Source organism: Culex pipiens, chromosome 2, assembly GCF_016801865.2.
Source record: "Culex pipiens pallens isolate TS chromosome 2, TS_CPP_V2, whole genome shotgun sequence".
In the NCBI taxonomy this organism is placed as follows: Eukaryota; Metazoa; Arthropoda; class Insecta; order Diptera; family Culicidae; genus Culex; species Culex pipiens.
Window position 1 is genome coordinate 27972215 of NC_068938.1, and position 16690 is coordinate 27988904.

Sequence of the window (16690 nt, forward strand, 5' to 3'; positions counted from 1 at the left end):
ACCACCTAATACCCGGGACTGAGATAAGCTGTATCAGCATTCGGCATGTACACAGTCTGATACAAATTATACTTTCCCATAATTTCGCTACCGGTTAGCGGGTATTGGATTGGACCACACACACACACACATGGTAGCCCAAGTGTTAAAACAGAACCAAGTGTCTACCGAAGAGAAGCTCAACGAGCTTGGTTGCAAACTTTCACGTGCACCAGACCAGGCAGGGGTTGGAATGAGATAATCAATAAAGTGGAATTAAAAATTCATAACTCGGTCGCCACCGCCGCCGCCGGTTGACAGTCGCTACCAAACCTGTCAGGTTCTGAAACACCTTGAACACAACGCGGAGTTCTAGGCAGTCTTCTCCAGCCTAGTTGATCGACTGTCGCGTAGAAGACCACCTCCCCTCTCGGCTTCGCCAAGTCAACGTCGTCGGTTAAATTATGATAATTCTAATCGAAAGTAAAATGGCCTTGGCCCACCACCCCCCTTGCGGTTTTTGTGGACGGTTTAATTACTGTGGATTACGTTAATGAAGGCTGCTCTCTGATTTTGTGCGGTGTACCGACTTAAACAACGGGTTGAGCTCGACGAAGGACGTTGCCGTAGGCACCGGTGCGCGGGAAGTTCCGATGAAGTCATTAGTGCGATTGCTGGAGGCATTTGTGGCGGAAATCAGGGAGAGTAGCTGGATCAACATGGTAGTCGTGTTTTGTAATTTAGTTTAATTTGAGAAAAATAAGCTGAGATAGAAAGTTTAACGAGTTATTTCACAAAATGCTAAAGAAGAAGAATCCCAATTGAAACAATTTGGACAATCAAATTTATTGAATACTTCAAAACCAATAAAACCACACCACCTCCTCTATCAAAATATCCAATTTCCTTAAAACGACCCAGCACAATTTCAAGCCATTCAATCCTTCTCCATACCACTCCCAGACAGCAGGACGCCTAATGAAGCGTTTCCTTCGCCATTTACTCGCTCGTCTAAACCTCCCAAAATCGATTCAATCTCGCCTGCAAGCTCGTAAAAGCTTGGCCGAGATTTAACAACCCTCTTTCTTGGAAGTTGAAACACCGTCTTCCGAGACTCCATCGTGATATGAAGGCTCCGTGGTTTGCAGAAGAATCGCTTTTCGCGGGTTTCTTTCCCTTATCACAAAGCCCATAAACTGACCATTACCTCCGGAGGCTTCTCCGGCGTGCACGACTCAGCTGTGCAACTCTACAACGGAGAGTTTTACCCACAAAGTAGGTCTAAGCTTGCAGCCGTGGAGATGAAAATCAGATTACGTCATGGTGGCGCGCTCGTTTCCGACTAGAGTGTTCAACACGGTCTGTCGATACTTGCAGGTTTGAACTAGCGTTGAACCGCGCGCGAAACGTTAAGCCTGTTACGGCACCACCACGCTCTCGCTTCAGCCAGTGATTGACGTTTAGCAAGGCACTTGCAGCTGACTTGGCGCGGCTTCTTTGGGGTTTCTTGGGGTCAGGTCGATGACCTCACCCGTTTTTTTTTTGCTGACCAGGCCTCGTCATATGGAGTCCTGGCAGTGCATTGTCCCCGCACTCTTTGGTTCATTATGCAGTTTCATTACTGAGGTAGCACATGTTGGTTGACATCGGTCTTCCCCCCTGGGTACTGTGGGTTTTCTCTCTCTCTCTGTGCACACTGTCACCGGCAACGCTGAAGTTGATGATAATGGTGGAATAAGGACGATGGGAGTACAATTCAGCACTGGGCCTTGGGGCGAAATTAAATTTTCAAGACGAACGCTTTTGTGAGCAACAAAAAAAACTTGTGGCAGGGGTTCTCCGGTGTACTTTTTAGACTTTTAGTGTTAATTTATGAACAAGTTTTTGTTCGAGTCTGTCCACCACGAATTTATTATAATTTGGCTGCAAATCGCTCAAATAAACACCAAATAGGAAGTAGTATACTAAGCTGATCTCTTTTAGCTCACACGAAATAGGAAAAAGTTGCGCTGACCCCTTTCGATTTTCGTTAAACATTACTCTAACAAATAGTTGTGCACACTAAGTCAGAAATGCACTGTAAAAGTCAAAATTTGCTGAGCTGTTAGTTATTTTTATTGAAAAACTGAGGTACGTCAAAAAATACTGTGAATCAGAAAATTCTACTGTACAGCCGTTAAAATCTTAAGTTCTCGGTAATTGAATAAGCATATCTGGAGTTTTTTTTTGAAAAGGTCCAATAAACCAAATTTTCGTTTTTTGCTTTTTTAGTGTGTTTTTTAATACCCCTGACTCAAGGCGGTTTCAAAAACACCCAAAAAGCAAAAACTGGAAATTTGGTTTATTGGACCTTTTCAAAAAAAAAAAAAAAACTCCAGATATTGTTCAGTATTTGGTTTGTGTTTTACAGAAAGTTCAGTGTCATTTTGTGTAGTTGTCATTTTCGTGTTTTTTTTTGCTGATTTCTAATGATTTTTGAAAAAGTTATTTGAAGGCTTTGCAACAGGTTTTATCTATGATTAAAGATTCTTTAGAAGGCATTTCTGGAATATGAACATGCTTCATATTGTTAGTTTTGAACACGACTAGTTTTCTGGAAATGTTGTGTGATTCTGGAGAAGTAATTCGAAGAAAATTGCACGTTTTTCCTGTGAAATGAATGTTTTGATGTTGTAAGTCCATGGGACGGCATTTATTGTTAGTTGATTTCCTTGCATATTTTTTCAAGATTGATTATTTGATTGATATTTTTCCAAAAAGCATAAAATTAGGTTAAATTTATTTGGTAGTCATATATCGTATCATTTGGCAATTTTCTTAACAAAAAAGTTACACAAATTAATTTTTAATTTTGGAGAATTTTCGATATATTTTATAGGTTTCAAAAGGAAACCTTTGAGCCATAGTGCATTATGATGGAGAATATTTGCTACACAGTTTTAAACAATTTCAGCAAAGCAAAATCAAATTTGCATTCGAAAAGTACTGTTTTTTGATAAAATGCCCCGATTTGAAATTAAATTTTTGGAAAAACCCCTTAAAAAAATTGAAGTGCTTCTACAATTTTCTTTTGAGATTTTGAAAATTGGAAAATTAGTTTCTGAGATACAGCCTTATAAAGAATTTGATTAAAATAAGTTTTTCTAAGTGTCACATTATAAGCCTGTAGTTTTCAACTGACGACAATTTGGATACTATTGGTTCAATTTTCCATGTTAAAAAATGAATCTTTTGTAAAATGTGAAGATCTCAAGAAAAATAATTTAAAAATATGGAAATGAGAAAGTGAGGAAAATAATCTATTTGTTGACCTTTTTCCTCAACTTTTTCAGAACCTCAAATAAAAGGAATTTCTTACCCAAATAACAATAACAAATTATAAAATAGTTTATACTTACTATGACATAACATTTCTAAATATTAAAATACAATTTCAAGCTTTTGTTTCTTAATTTTAGCTGGAAAATAAAAAGGGAGCGCAAAAAATTCAAGTAATTATTAATTTAATTTTAAAAATATGATTACGGTCATTATTCTTTAACACAATATCTATCTATTAAAATATATGTTTAATCAAATTAACATTGTTTTTTCTAAATATATACAGCAATTCCCCACGAAAACAGCATGATTCGAAAAAAAAGTTCTCCGATCGAGCTCAATTTTTTTGTGGGGGATCCTTGGCCGAAATAATTAGACCCGTATTTTTTTGTTTGGTCATTAGGGTGACCTACGCCGTGTTAGGGTGTTCCGAAAAATGGCAATTTTCGTTGATTTTCGCAATAACCACTTTTTTCAAAAAGTCATATCTCCGCGCCATTTCATCCGATTTTAGCTGTCCTAGACGCAAAAGAATGGTGATTAGTTTGGCTATTTGGGAAAAATAGTAAGAAGTTTCAAAAATCTAGCTTAACATTTGAAAAGGTCATATGAAAATTTAAAATGCTGTTTTGAAGGTCTCGGTATCATTCCTCGAAAAATTTCACATAACATATCAAAAAATGGTGAAGTTATGTTTTCGATACTCTGAAATACGATTTTTTGAAAATAAAAACTGGATTTTTCAACGCGCCACGCGCAAAAATGGGAAAATGACGAAAACGGGAAAAATCGACTTTTTTCACTAAAACTGCGATAACTTTAAATTTCACCGATGACCTATAGATGTTATGGTACCAAAATTTGCGTCTTTTAATTACGAAAATTTTGGTACCCTAACATGTATATATAGGCCTATAGGTCATCGCTGAAATTTTAAAGTTATCGCAGTTTTTGTGAAAAAAGTCGATTTTTTCCCGTTTTCGTCATTTTCCCATTTTTGCGCGTGGCGCATTGAAAAACCCAGTTTTTATTTTCAAAAAATATCGAAAACTTAACTGAACCATTTTTTGATATGTTATGTGAAATTTTATGAGGAATCCGATAAAAATATTTTCAGATATAGGCTGTTTGGTCCCGAGACCTTCAAAACAGCATTTTATGTTTTCATTCAACCTTTTCAAATTTTAAGCTAGATTTTTGAAACTTCTTACTATTTTTTCCAAATAGCCAAACTAATCACCTTTCTTTTGCGTCTAGGACAGCTAAAATCGGATGAAATGGCGCGGAGATATGACTTTTTGAAAAAAAGTGGTTTTTGCGAAAATCGACGAAAACTGCCATTTTTCGGACCACCCTAACACGGCGTAGGTCACGCCCGTGAGAGTCGCTCAACCTGCATTCCTGTCACACATGAGGTCTGCACAGCTGATTCCACGTAGATTTTTCCCGCCAGTAATGACAGGAAACGTTGACAAACGGAATATGTGCCAAAATCATAAGTGGTTTTTAACATATGAAGGGAAATCATCGTGAACTGGAACTGCCGGTCGTTAGCCCGGGTAAAGTGGAAACGTTGAGATGATTGTTGTCCTCTGCTCTCATCTCGCAAAAAGCCATACAGAGAACCACGTCCCATTCAACCGGCTCCGTGGCTTAATGGTTACGGCTTCTGTCTCCCAAGCAGAAGGTTCAGGGATCAAATCCCGGTTGGTACCTTTGAAATTTGGAATCAGGAATTTGAATATGAATAAAAACTAAAATTAATCAGGTGGGATTCGAACTCACACCTTTGGATTGGTGGTGGTCTGGGACTCAAAGCAGTCGGCCATCAGAAAGTTTACACTTTAGCAGTGAATTGATCCGTAGTGTTGAAACATGTTATCTCTTCTTCTTATATTATTAAATACACGCTGATCCCTGATTTGCCTGACGGGATTGGAAGTCTAAATATAGATCGAGTTTCCTTCAGATGCTTGCTTCTATGTTTAGGCGGGGCCGAACAATGCCCAGCGACCTCGGAATTGGACCGCAAGGAGCTCTGTCATTCTGAAATGGGTCGTTGGAAGCAGCGCGAGGGCTATCACCACCTAATACCCGGGACTGAGATAAGCTGTATCAGCATTCGGAATGTACACAGTCTGATACAAATTATACTTTCCCATAATTTCGCTACCGGTTAGCGGGTATTGGATTGGACCACACACACACACACACCCTAACACGGCGTAGGTCACCCTAATGGCCAAACAAAAAAATACGGGTCTAATTATTTCGGCCAAGGATCCCCCAGAACAATTTTGAGCCCGATCGGAGAACTTTTCTTTCGAACCATGCTGTTTTCGAGGGGAATTGCTGTATATATATATAATTACAATTTTCAGATGTTTAATAATTTATTTCTATTCAATGAAAAATTTAGTTCATAAGAATTGATGCTTCCTCTCCTCTCACACCTCTCACGAAATCCATTTTTTTTTTGAAAAAGTATATTCTTTGAACATTTTTTAACTGCCTAATTGAAAATTTATATGTTATTTGTCAGTTTAACAATTAAATTAATGTTTTTTTATAGTTTCAAAAATAAAAACCTTTTTTTTAATTTAAAACATAAAACGTTTGGATTTTATTAAATAGATTTCAAGCAATGTTTAATCTTTTTTGCCCATTTCAATATAGTTCAAGTTCTCAAGGGCTATTACAATTTACAATATCTTAAATAATCCTTTCATTCTTAAAAAGAACAAAATGGTGAAATGACTCTTCAAATATTAAGTTAAGTCTGAAGACGAATTGAGGGCAATACATTTGGAAATTTTCACAAGATTTTACAAAACTATTCAATAGCTAGAACATATTTTTCAAACAACTTATCTGGAAATATCTAACTTTTTCTCGATTATTTTGTGAATTTTGGCGATTTCCAGACTTTTTATTGATTTCCCGACATGAAAAGTCACCCCTCAAATGGAAAAATAAAATAATAAAAAAAATAAAAATAAAAAAATAAACAAACTACCTTTTGAACCATATCCTGACAAACTTGAAAAAGTTCTTGAACAACTTGATCCTTGTCTTGTTTTCTCAGCACTAAGCAGTCCGATTTGAGCTGGGAAGGTTTGATGCGATCCTGGTTGATGTCTTCAAAATCGCTAATGAATTTTCAAGATCTGGCAACCCTGTCTCGAGATATACCCGTTAAAAGGCATTTTTATCCTTCTTTCGACGCCGGACTTTAGTAATTTTGGTAGAAATCTGGAGTTTTTTTTTTTGAAGAGGTCCAAAAACCAAATTTGTAGTTTTTGCTTTTTGGGTGTTTTTTAATACCCTTGACTAAAGGCGGTTTCAAAAACACCTTAAAAGCAAAAACTGGACATTTGATTCTGTTTGAAACCATTACTTGACCCGTTCAAATAGTTTAACGAAAAACAATTCCAATGTTGTATCGTTAAACACGATCATCTGGCAACACTTTCTCAATATTAACCAACCAGGTGCAATATGCAAAATTATAATCAAAAACTAGTCGAATCAAAAACTTTTGTATGAAATGTAAATTATTGAAATAAAATAAAATATTTTTAATTGCAATTTCAAGAACGATATCATTAAATTAAAATAATAAAGTAACAACATTTTACATTTTTAAGTTCCTTCTTGTATTTGCGAACCCCTGCCAAATTATGCTATCACAAAGCACTGACGCAGCACAAACTTCTTCCCAGTGGCTTTCTTGGCATATAAAATTAAAATTTTTGGTTGGCCACCGCACTTCTTCCACTTCTTTGGCGCATCACAATTTTGCGACGACCCTTTCTCAACATTCTCCATGGAACTCCTCCAAGGCAATTTTCCTGCTTTTTTGTGTGTTTGGCTCTTTTCGTAGTCCTTCAAGGGAAAATGGAAAAACCCTGTTGAGTCAGCTGACCGACCGCGCTCGGAAGGCAGGAAAGAAAGGATTCTGAATAATTGAAAGCATCCACCAGCTAAGAAGTTCTCAGCGGCACGATGGAGTTGGGTCCAAGATGCTTTTTTTTTTCTTTTCGCCATGGGAAATCCAATCATGCTGAAATATGCTTATTGAATTTAAGGCCGGATCCAGCAGCGCCAGCACGAGTGGAGAACTATTTTGGGTTATAACGTTAAGGCTAAATGGTCCACCCCCAGGATGACTTCAAGTCGCTGTTGTTGATTTCAAGAGGGGCTGAACTCGTCTTCTTCTTAGCTTGAGGGGGGCTTTCGTGCAGATAAATCAAAATAAAGCATGTGATTTATGTATCTTGTGAGTCCAAAATTGTCGCGCTTTGAAAGCGTTTTCATTTTCCAAGATAAAGATCCTACTGACCTAGATTCTGAGCAGCGTTTAGTGTTTACCCCTTAAGCCAGTGTGCCATATTTCATTCTCTTTCCCCATTTTGTAAGGGAAGCTTAGTCAGCTCAATTTCCTTCGTCGTTCTGCCAATGTGTAGCATTTTAGAACAGTCCATAGAAAAATGCGAAAGAATGGTATATTTTATCATTTTCTGTGAAATTCAAGACCTTTCACAGCTTCACACATTCGCTCAGTCTCAGGAAAAATCCTCAAACATCTCGGAGAAGCGGAAATTTTCCCATCAAAAAGCAATTTACACATCAGCCTCCCCAATTCGACCACCGACCAGACTGACTGGTCCCGGGCGGCGCTACAAGATTGTGGGGTTATGAAATATGAGTTTTACACCCATTTTCGCGCTGCACGGCCAGTTGATGGCAAAACTTTCTACCACGCTGATCTGCTGAACGCTTTTCTACCGAGTCATCTTCTCAGTCAGTCGGTCAGCAGACATATGTTTCTTTCTCCTCTTGACTGCCCGCCTGCCCGCCGATCTGGGTGCCATAAACAATGATTATGCTAATTTTATGCAAGTTTTAGTAAGTCATAACTGGCCGCCGTTAAATGGCTATCTGGAGAGTGCTATTTTTACCGGGGATGAGTTTTGTTTAATTTTTACAAATTTCGCATTGGCTTGGCTATGGGTAGAGTTTTGTTTTTGTTGGTGATTTTTTTTTTTGATCTTCAGTTTGCTGGACTGACCTTCTTTCGCCTAGCTGTTCCGGAGATTTTTTTCTACTTTCTTCGCCGCCTCAGGGGATGAGTTTGTAAATTAAGCGGAAGTTGTTTTGGGACACAGCGGGCCAGTAAATAAGCAATTATGTTATGCATAGCGAATTTTTTGCAATAATTAAGTCTTTCGAGTTGAAAATTTTAAAAATGAACTTTGAAATTTATAAAGCAAAGTTTGTAGCTGTAAAAATTTTTTTTTTGTCCCGCCCGTGTGGATCAATCGGACTCACAATCCAGAGGTCGCCGGTTCGAATCCCGCGGCGGGCGCTCTAAAATTCTTTGTGTAAATATGGGTATTCGGCGCCGTCGCTCCGTGCCATACTTTCATACACTTAGGAGCCCAGGGCGGCCGACAGCTATAAGGTCAACTTCGTCGTTGTAGCTGTATTACCCCTGAAATGTTTCCAACACTGAGAAAGATTTATAAGTTGATTTTTTTTATCAAGCTTTAAAAATAATTTGTTATTTACTGCATAATTAATTTGATGATAGACAAAAATTTTGCAAAAATATTCAGAAATAAATCCAGATTTTTTAAGGGTCCTATAAGTTATTGTGTTTTATATAATTTTGTTTATAGAACCTATTAAAAAAACTCTAGAAATTAAAAAAAAAATATTCAGAAAATTTTAATGTACACCCAAAATTCAGAGTCAAGAGAATCGTTCCATCAAAATTTATTGAGGGCTCAGGGCCAAAAACGAAAGAATAATGCTGCCAACTCACACCATCAAAACAAATGTGTTAATTTGTTAAGGGTAACTTTAAATTTCCAACAAGTGTCATACATCGACTTCTGACCACTCCTCGGTCACCAAGCTGTGGTGGCCGAGGCAGTTAAGTCGTTGGGTTAGTCCAGGGGTGCTCAAAGTTTTTGGAGGCCGGGCCAAATTTGAAGCTCAAATGAGCTTGCGGGCCAAATTTACAATAAAAGGTTATTAAAAAAATAAATTACTTTATTTTAATTTAAAAGATTCAATTTCTGTTATTTGAAAAAAGTGAATTCAAAATAATAGAAACCACAAAATAACGGTTTTCTATCGGTATTGTTGATTTTATTGTTTTAGGTATTTGAAAAAAAAAGTTTTTAGCTGAATGTATTAGTTTTTAATGTTTAGTTTTTATATTTCGAAAATGGTAACATTACATGTTGAACAATTCTTCTAAAAGCGTAATTGTATGTATAGGTTAAGTGTGGCTAATGAAAAATCGTTGAGAGCCAGAATTTCAACATTTATTTCATCGAAAATTCACTAAAATTCAAATTATTTTGAACAAACCCAAACATGCTCAAATGATTCTAAATGCAAAGGAATGCATATTTAATTTATTTCAGCTGATTGCACTTAAATTTAATTTTTTTGAAGTTTTTAAGTTTTTTTTGGAAATTGTTTTTGCTCCTGGTTTTTTGAGCCAATTTTTTAATAGTGTGAGAGGAGTGGGTTGATCGACGAAAGCTATGTACAATATTTGCAACATCCTCCGATTTCCACATTTTGTCTGCCTGAATCAGTTGGTAGTCAATCAGATTCGTTATCTAACTGTAATGAGTTTGAATCCATTGTACTTCAGTTTGAGGTTCAGTTCATAAAAGGGTCATTATGACTTGCAAATTAATAAAGAAAACTTATATTTTTGCAACTATTACAGAAAGATCTGGCAACCCTGTCTCGAGATATGGCCTCTTAAGTGATATTGATGTACTTTTTTGAAGCCGGATCTCACTTAAATGTATGTAAACTATGTCCGAGTCCATCATCCGACCCATCGTTGGTTACATTATCAAAAGACCTTTCCAACGAGTCTAAAACATTGAAGATCTGGCAACCCTGTCTCGAGATATGGCCCCTTAAGTGATATTGATGTACTTTTTTGAAGCCGGATCTCACTTAAATGTATGTAAACTATGTACTGATTCACTATCCGACCCATTGTTGTTTAGGTTATCAAAAGACCTTTCCAACGAGTGCAAAACATTGAAGATCTGGCAACCCTGTCTCGAGATATGGCCACTTAAGTGATATTGATGAACTTTTTTGAAGCCGGATCTCACTTAAATGTATGTAAACTATGTCCAGGTCCATCATCCGACCCATTGTTGGTTAGGTTAGGTTATCAAAAGACCTTTCCAATGAGTGCAAAACATCGAAGATCTGGCAACCCTGTCTCGAGACATGGCCACTTAAGTGATATCGATGTACTTTTTGGAAGCCGGATCTAAAAAATTGATGAAACTTGTGTACAGCCATTGTTGTGAGGAAGGCTCCAACCACATAGGTGGATTAAGTTAGTTTTTTATTAGGAATTTCAATATATATTTTATTAAATTTTAGAGAATCATTCAGTTAATTATGCAAAAATAAATAAAATCAAAATTAGAAAATTTTCGTTTTTTCAATGTTTGAATATTTTTGAAAATCTAAATTGCAGATTTTTGCTGTTATTTAATCCCTACCTTTATTTTTGCCTTCCTCACTGAGGTAAGGCTATAATCCTGCTCTAAAAATGAGCTTCGTATAAAAACGTCGTAGACCCACCTTCATGTATACATATCGACTCAGAATCGAAAACTGAACAAATGTCTGTGTGTATGTGTGTGTGTATGTGTGTGTGTGTATGTGTGTGTGTATGTATGTATGTGACCAACAAACTAGCTCATGTTTCTCGGCACTGGCTGAACCGATTTGACCCGAACTTGTTGCATTCGACTTGGTTTAGGGTCCCATAGATCGAGTTTTATACAGATTGAAGTTTCGATAAGTAGTTCAAAAGTTATGTATAAAAATGTGTTTTCACATATATTTGGATCTCACTTAACTGTATGTAAACTATGTCCGGGTCCATCATCCGACCCATCGTTGGTTAGGTTATCAAAAGACCTTTCCAACGAGTCCAAAACATTGAAGATCTGGCAACCCTGTCTCGAGATATGGCCCCTTAAGTGATATTGATGTACTTTTTTGAAGCCGGATCTCACTTAAATGTATGTAAACTATGTCCGAGTCCATCATCCGACCCATCGTTGGTTAGGTTATCAAAATACCTTTCCAACGAGTGCAAAACATTGAAGATTTGGCAACCCTGTCTCGAGATATGGCCCCTTAAGTGATATTGATGTACTTTTTTGAAGCCGGATCTCACTTAAATGTATGTAAACTATGTCCGAGTCCATCATCCGACCCATCGTTGGTTAGATTTTCAAAAGACCTTTCCAACGAGTGCAAAACATTGAAGATTTGGCAACCCTGTCTCGAGATATGGCCCCTTAAGTGATATTGATGTACTTTTTTGAAGCCGGATCTCACTTAAATGTATGTAAACTATGTCCGGATCCACCATCCGACCTATTGTTGGTTAACTTATCAAAAGAACTTTCCAATGAGTCCAAAACATTGAAGATCTGGCAGCCCTGTCTCGAGATATGGCCACTTAAGTGATAATGATGTACTTTTTTGAAGCCGGATCTCACTTAAATGTATGTAAACTATGTCCGGATCCACTATCCGACCTATTGTTGGTTAGGTTATCAAAAGACCTTTCCAACGAGTGCAAAACATTGAAGATCTGGCAACCCTGTCTCGAGACATGGCCACTTAAGTGATAGCGATGTACTTTTTGGAAGCCGGATATAAAAAATAGATGAAACTTGTGTACAGCCATTGTTGTGAGGAAGGCTCCAACCACATAGGTGGATTAAGTTAGTTTTTAAATATAACAACATATATGTTCTTGTATTTGTCCAAACTCGACTATACGAAGCTTCGATTATCTAATGTTTCGATATTCCGAATTTATATGGGACTTTGAATCTTCGTATCATGCTAAATTTTGTTTTTCTGATTTATTTATTTATTTATTTTCTTTCTTTAACAGCATTAAATTACTGCCATTTTGGTCGCCATCTTGGATTCAAAAAATCAAAATCACTTTAGAGTAGTTTAAGGGTCATATTTTAGCTCAACAACTTTGCTCTCGCTCTCACTCCAATCGGGTAGAACAGCGAATGGCTCAAAGAGACCGATTGCGCTGTGTCGCTCAAAGCTGACTCAAAAAAGTCTGCGATCGGTTTGTTTTGATCATTTATTAAATTATTTTTGCAATTTTGTTGATACTACAACATCAAAGATAGATTTGGCAGCAATTTCCACCATGCCAATTTCAAATTGACGGCAAACTGCAGGTCAGAAGCAAGGGAATGATGGAAAGAGAGGAAACACAAATCCGTATAAATAATTTCAAGATTTTTCAGGTGTAAACCGAAAACGCGATCAAAAATTAAAGTGGAAGAATAAGGCTTTTAACTGCTTATTTAATTGTCGGTGTACAGGACGCCGCACTGTTTAATCATTTTCTGACGTCCATTCAATTTTGCAGTCCAAACCCAGTCATTGAATTGGAAAAATAAAATTCTTTTTCAAATTTTCTTTTCTTGATTTGTGTGCACCTACGTCGAAGACCAAGATTGTTTACTTTTTGCTCTTTGGTCTGACAGTCTTGGTCTGACAGATTTGGTCTGTCAGCTTTATCATGGATTTTGGTCTGGTCTAGGCGAGGGATAGGACACAGAAGAGTCAGAAGGTCAGAAGAGCTGGTATTTCGTTAGATTCTCTCCTCTCTGAATATATTCGTTTGTCGACGGACGGAGTAGACAAAGAAATTCAAAAAGAACCTATTTGTATCGCTATGTGAAGCGATTGACCAAAACGCTGGCAGCTGGCGGGTCGTGTTCGCTCGCGAATTGTTGCGCGATCCAATCGTCAATGATTCGTTCGGCGATAAGTGAGTGATTTGATCGTTGAACCGATGTTCACCGATGTTGCTTAAAAAACTGGATACAGTCCAGACCCAATTTTTTGTGTGTTTTTATTTCTATTTTTTCGAGTTCAAATTAGAGTGTTTGATTGACAGTTACATTACCAATTGAATTCCTCCATAATTCACATATTATAAGACCACTTTAGATTATTTTAGGGGTTAGGTATGTTTTAAATTATTTCAATTTCAAATAACATAACAAAACTTCTTTTTTAATGATTCGGTTATCCAAAGATTTGATTATCCGAAGGTAAACGAGTCTGGACTGTAATCAAAAATTTGTTCATAAAATCGATTTGCTAAAAAAAATCACAAATTGAGTACACAAAAATCCCCGCCAACGCCATCAACGTACAACAGTCTGTGTACAAACATATGCCCTGCATCCAATTACCCCACATCACATCACAATCGCTGTGGCAGACTTCTAATTATTGTTTACATCACGAAAGCACGTTGCACTGGCGGCGGCGGCACCGACGGCTGCAGCCGGTCCAATTTCAGGGTCAACCCTGTGACAACGCAAGACAAAAACAAACAGTGCCAACCCGATTGTTTGAACCGTACCTTCAATGCACACGACATGGTCGCGTATCTGCGACGCCACCTGGCTGTCGTCCAGCAGGTCGATCAGATGATAGATCGCGTAGATCGATGGGTGGACGCTCTCGAAGCGCTGAATCTCCTGGCGGATCGCCAGCGAGTTGTTGAACAGCGACTGCAGATGCGAGCGGGACGTGTTGTTGTTCATCTTGACGAGGTGTGTTGCGGCCAAGATCCGGGACGACCTGTTCAGAGAGTTTCACTTGTCGGTGTTACGTTGTTGTTGTTGTTGTAATGATTCCCTTTTTGCTCGTTAGCCTCAGCATCACACGCTCACAGCCTTATGCGCGGAGATGTGATGAAGTAAGGAAGGTGTGCTTTGTACACCTGAGCACACACAACGCTGGAACAACATCACTTGAACACAGCAACACAAAGCTTCTTCGTACGGATTTTCTGCGATTTGATCTTCAGCCAAGTTGAATCACTTTCGGACTTTCATTTCACTTTCCGAACGACTTGGCGCCACCAACTTGATTTGTTGAATTTTTCATAAACTATTATCACACACACTTTGCGTTACGGCACCGTGAGCTTCGGTTGAACTCCAGGGTTAATTCGATACGGCACACAGCTGAACAACACCACCCACACACGACGAAATCAAAACAATAACATTGCGCGACCTCCACCGCGAATCATCTTTTGACAGCTATGGCAGATCTTGGAGGGAGCCGTATGAACAACGAATCACTCTACAGGATCGGCACACTTGTAGGCTTTCTTCTCGGGATTGACCCCGTCCAAGTGCACAACCACAAACGACGAAAACATGAAGCACACACAGCACTGCTTCTTCCAGCCTGCCCGCGATTCCGGAATCTTCCTGCTGGACCTCTGCTGTGTGCAGCTCTCCCGTTCACTCTCACCTGTGTGTGTCGTGCGCGGCGGCGGCTCTCCCACAACTCCCAAACTCTCTCTCTTGCTCTTTCTTGACCCTCCTTGGAGGTTGAACGCGAAGGCTTCTTCCAATCAACTCTACAAGAATATACCGCGTAGCGGGTGTACACTACATCACTGCACTACAGAAACTTTCGCGTAATCCCTTCGATCGAAGATCCGTCGGAAAACACCCACAAATATCCGCGAATTACACCGCTGACACAGATTACGCCCGAAGCGCGTACGGCAAGACCGCGATACGACGACGACGACCGAAAGAAACAACAGCTCAACAACGCATCAACATCTAGCGAACCGACGAACCGCAAGCTCCGTCCGTGGAGATAGTACCAACTCTACTAGCGACGGGCCGACCGACTATGCTGGTTGTATGCTGGCTGGCTGTGCTGAATCTTCGGCCACGAACATCGCAACGTCGGGGCAGGGTTGCCAGAATGATGTTTTGTTCAGATTAAGTCAAGATGCAACATAAAGGCTCAAGAAGTCACTCTTCCAGACTCTGAGATCCACATCAATGGAATGCGACAAGTTAGGAATATCAGCTTATTCCAGCAACCAGAAGCTGCAAACATGGAAAGTTGGCAACGCTGCCACCTGTACACAACACAACACTGCAAGAGAAAATCATCGCGCAAACACGAACGAACGAACACCTTGACGGTTGTGTAAAGAGGGTGTACGAAGGAATCGAAGAGGGTGTTGGAATCAAGACAGAACAGAAGGAGATTGGCGCTAGTGTTGCTGGATGAGTTATGAACGAAAGAATCAAGAATGACAGTTCTACCGAAGTTCTCAAGAATGAAGCAGCTACAATCGGCTTTACATCCTAGGTTACATCCCAATTATAGGTCAATTATTGAGACCAACCATAAGAATCTCTGAGCGAAAAACATGAGAGTTTGCTAAATTTGATTCCAACACCACCTTCAATTTACGGAATAACACGAGGAAAAGGCGGATAAGCATTTGGACAGCTGTAACTGTTTTGCAAATTTTGAACAATAGGTCACTTTTCCAACTAACTCAAAATTTAAAACAATAGCTGGCCACCACAGCTTCCTTTCAACACTCGTTATTGTCTCGAAATTTGCAAAAAAGTTCTAACTGTCAAAAAATGTCCAGACTTGTTGTCCAAATGTCAAAAACTAAGAAAACATAACTTCTCAAAAACATGTCTCAGACATGACCAGCAGCGCCACTTGGTAACTGTCGGCAATCTTTGCACGACGCAAACACGAACAAGCTAAACGGGACCTGTGTGCGGGAGGGTTGCGTGTGAGTGGGAGTGGGAGGAGGGTGGCAAACGCGCGTGCTGGCTGCGACACCAATACATGGCGCATGGCGCAGGGCGAATCAAAATAAAACGTCAAAGCAGGCGAAGATGAGGAGGGAGACGACGACGACGTCGATGCGGGAGGGAGAATGGAACAAAGTGCGAGAGGTGAGTTTAGTTTGTATGGCTTGCGGGAGAGTGAGGCTTGGTGTGTGTGATAGAGAGAATGGTGAGTTTTGGAGAGGGTGCGCGCAATGTGCAATTCAATATGGCGGTTGAAGGCACGTGCTTTGTGTCGCATTATGAATGCCTTATTTCAGGGCCCCGGCGATGGCCTGATATGAGCTACCGAACAACATTGGCAATATGGCGTCGTTTGTTTACAAACATGGGATTGTTTGTGGACGAACCGAAAAATTTAATTTTTGAAAAAAAAAACAATAACCATTGTGCAATAACATTAAGTCTTCCAAAACAGACAAAATTTCGTTGAATTACAGACCAGAATTTGTTTTATTATTATTTTTTCAATTTAAACCTCTTTTATCGCGATTCTGATTAAGATTGCACATCAAATCATCGTGCCTTTAATGTATCTTTAGTTATCACATCGATTCGCTGTAGATTCGTGTTTAAATTTTGAAATTTAGCATAAATTAAAATCAGTTGCAAAATTCCCAACTTCAACCATGTGC

General features: G+C 38.9%; 1 protein-coding gene across 2 annotated transcripts in view; it reads right to left on the reverse strand.

Moving 5' to 3' along the window:
- Positions 1-15068, reverse strand: part of LOC120426649 (centaurin-gamma-1A) — a 245349-nt gene extending 230281 nt beyond the window's left edge. The window contains exon 1 of one of the 2 annotated variants that reach the window (XM_039591439.2): positions 13784-15068. In XM_039591439.2, the coding sequence (XP_039447373.1) occupies positions 13784-13967 (184 nt within the window). In that variant the 5' untranslated portion in view covers positions 13968-15068. The remainder of the gene's footprint in view (positions 1-13783) is intronic. The other variant, XM_039591441.2, reaches the window with a different exon arrangement.
- Positions 15069-16690: the final 1622 nt, after the last annotated feature.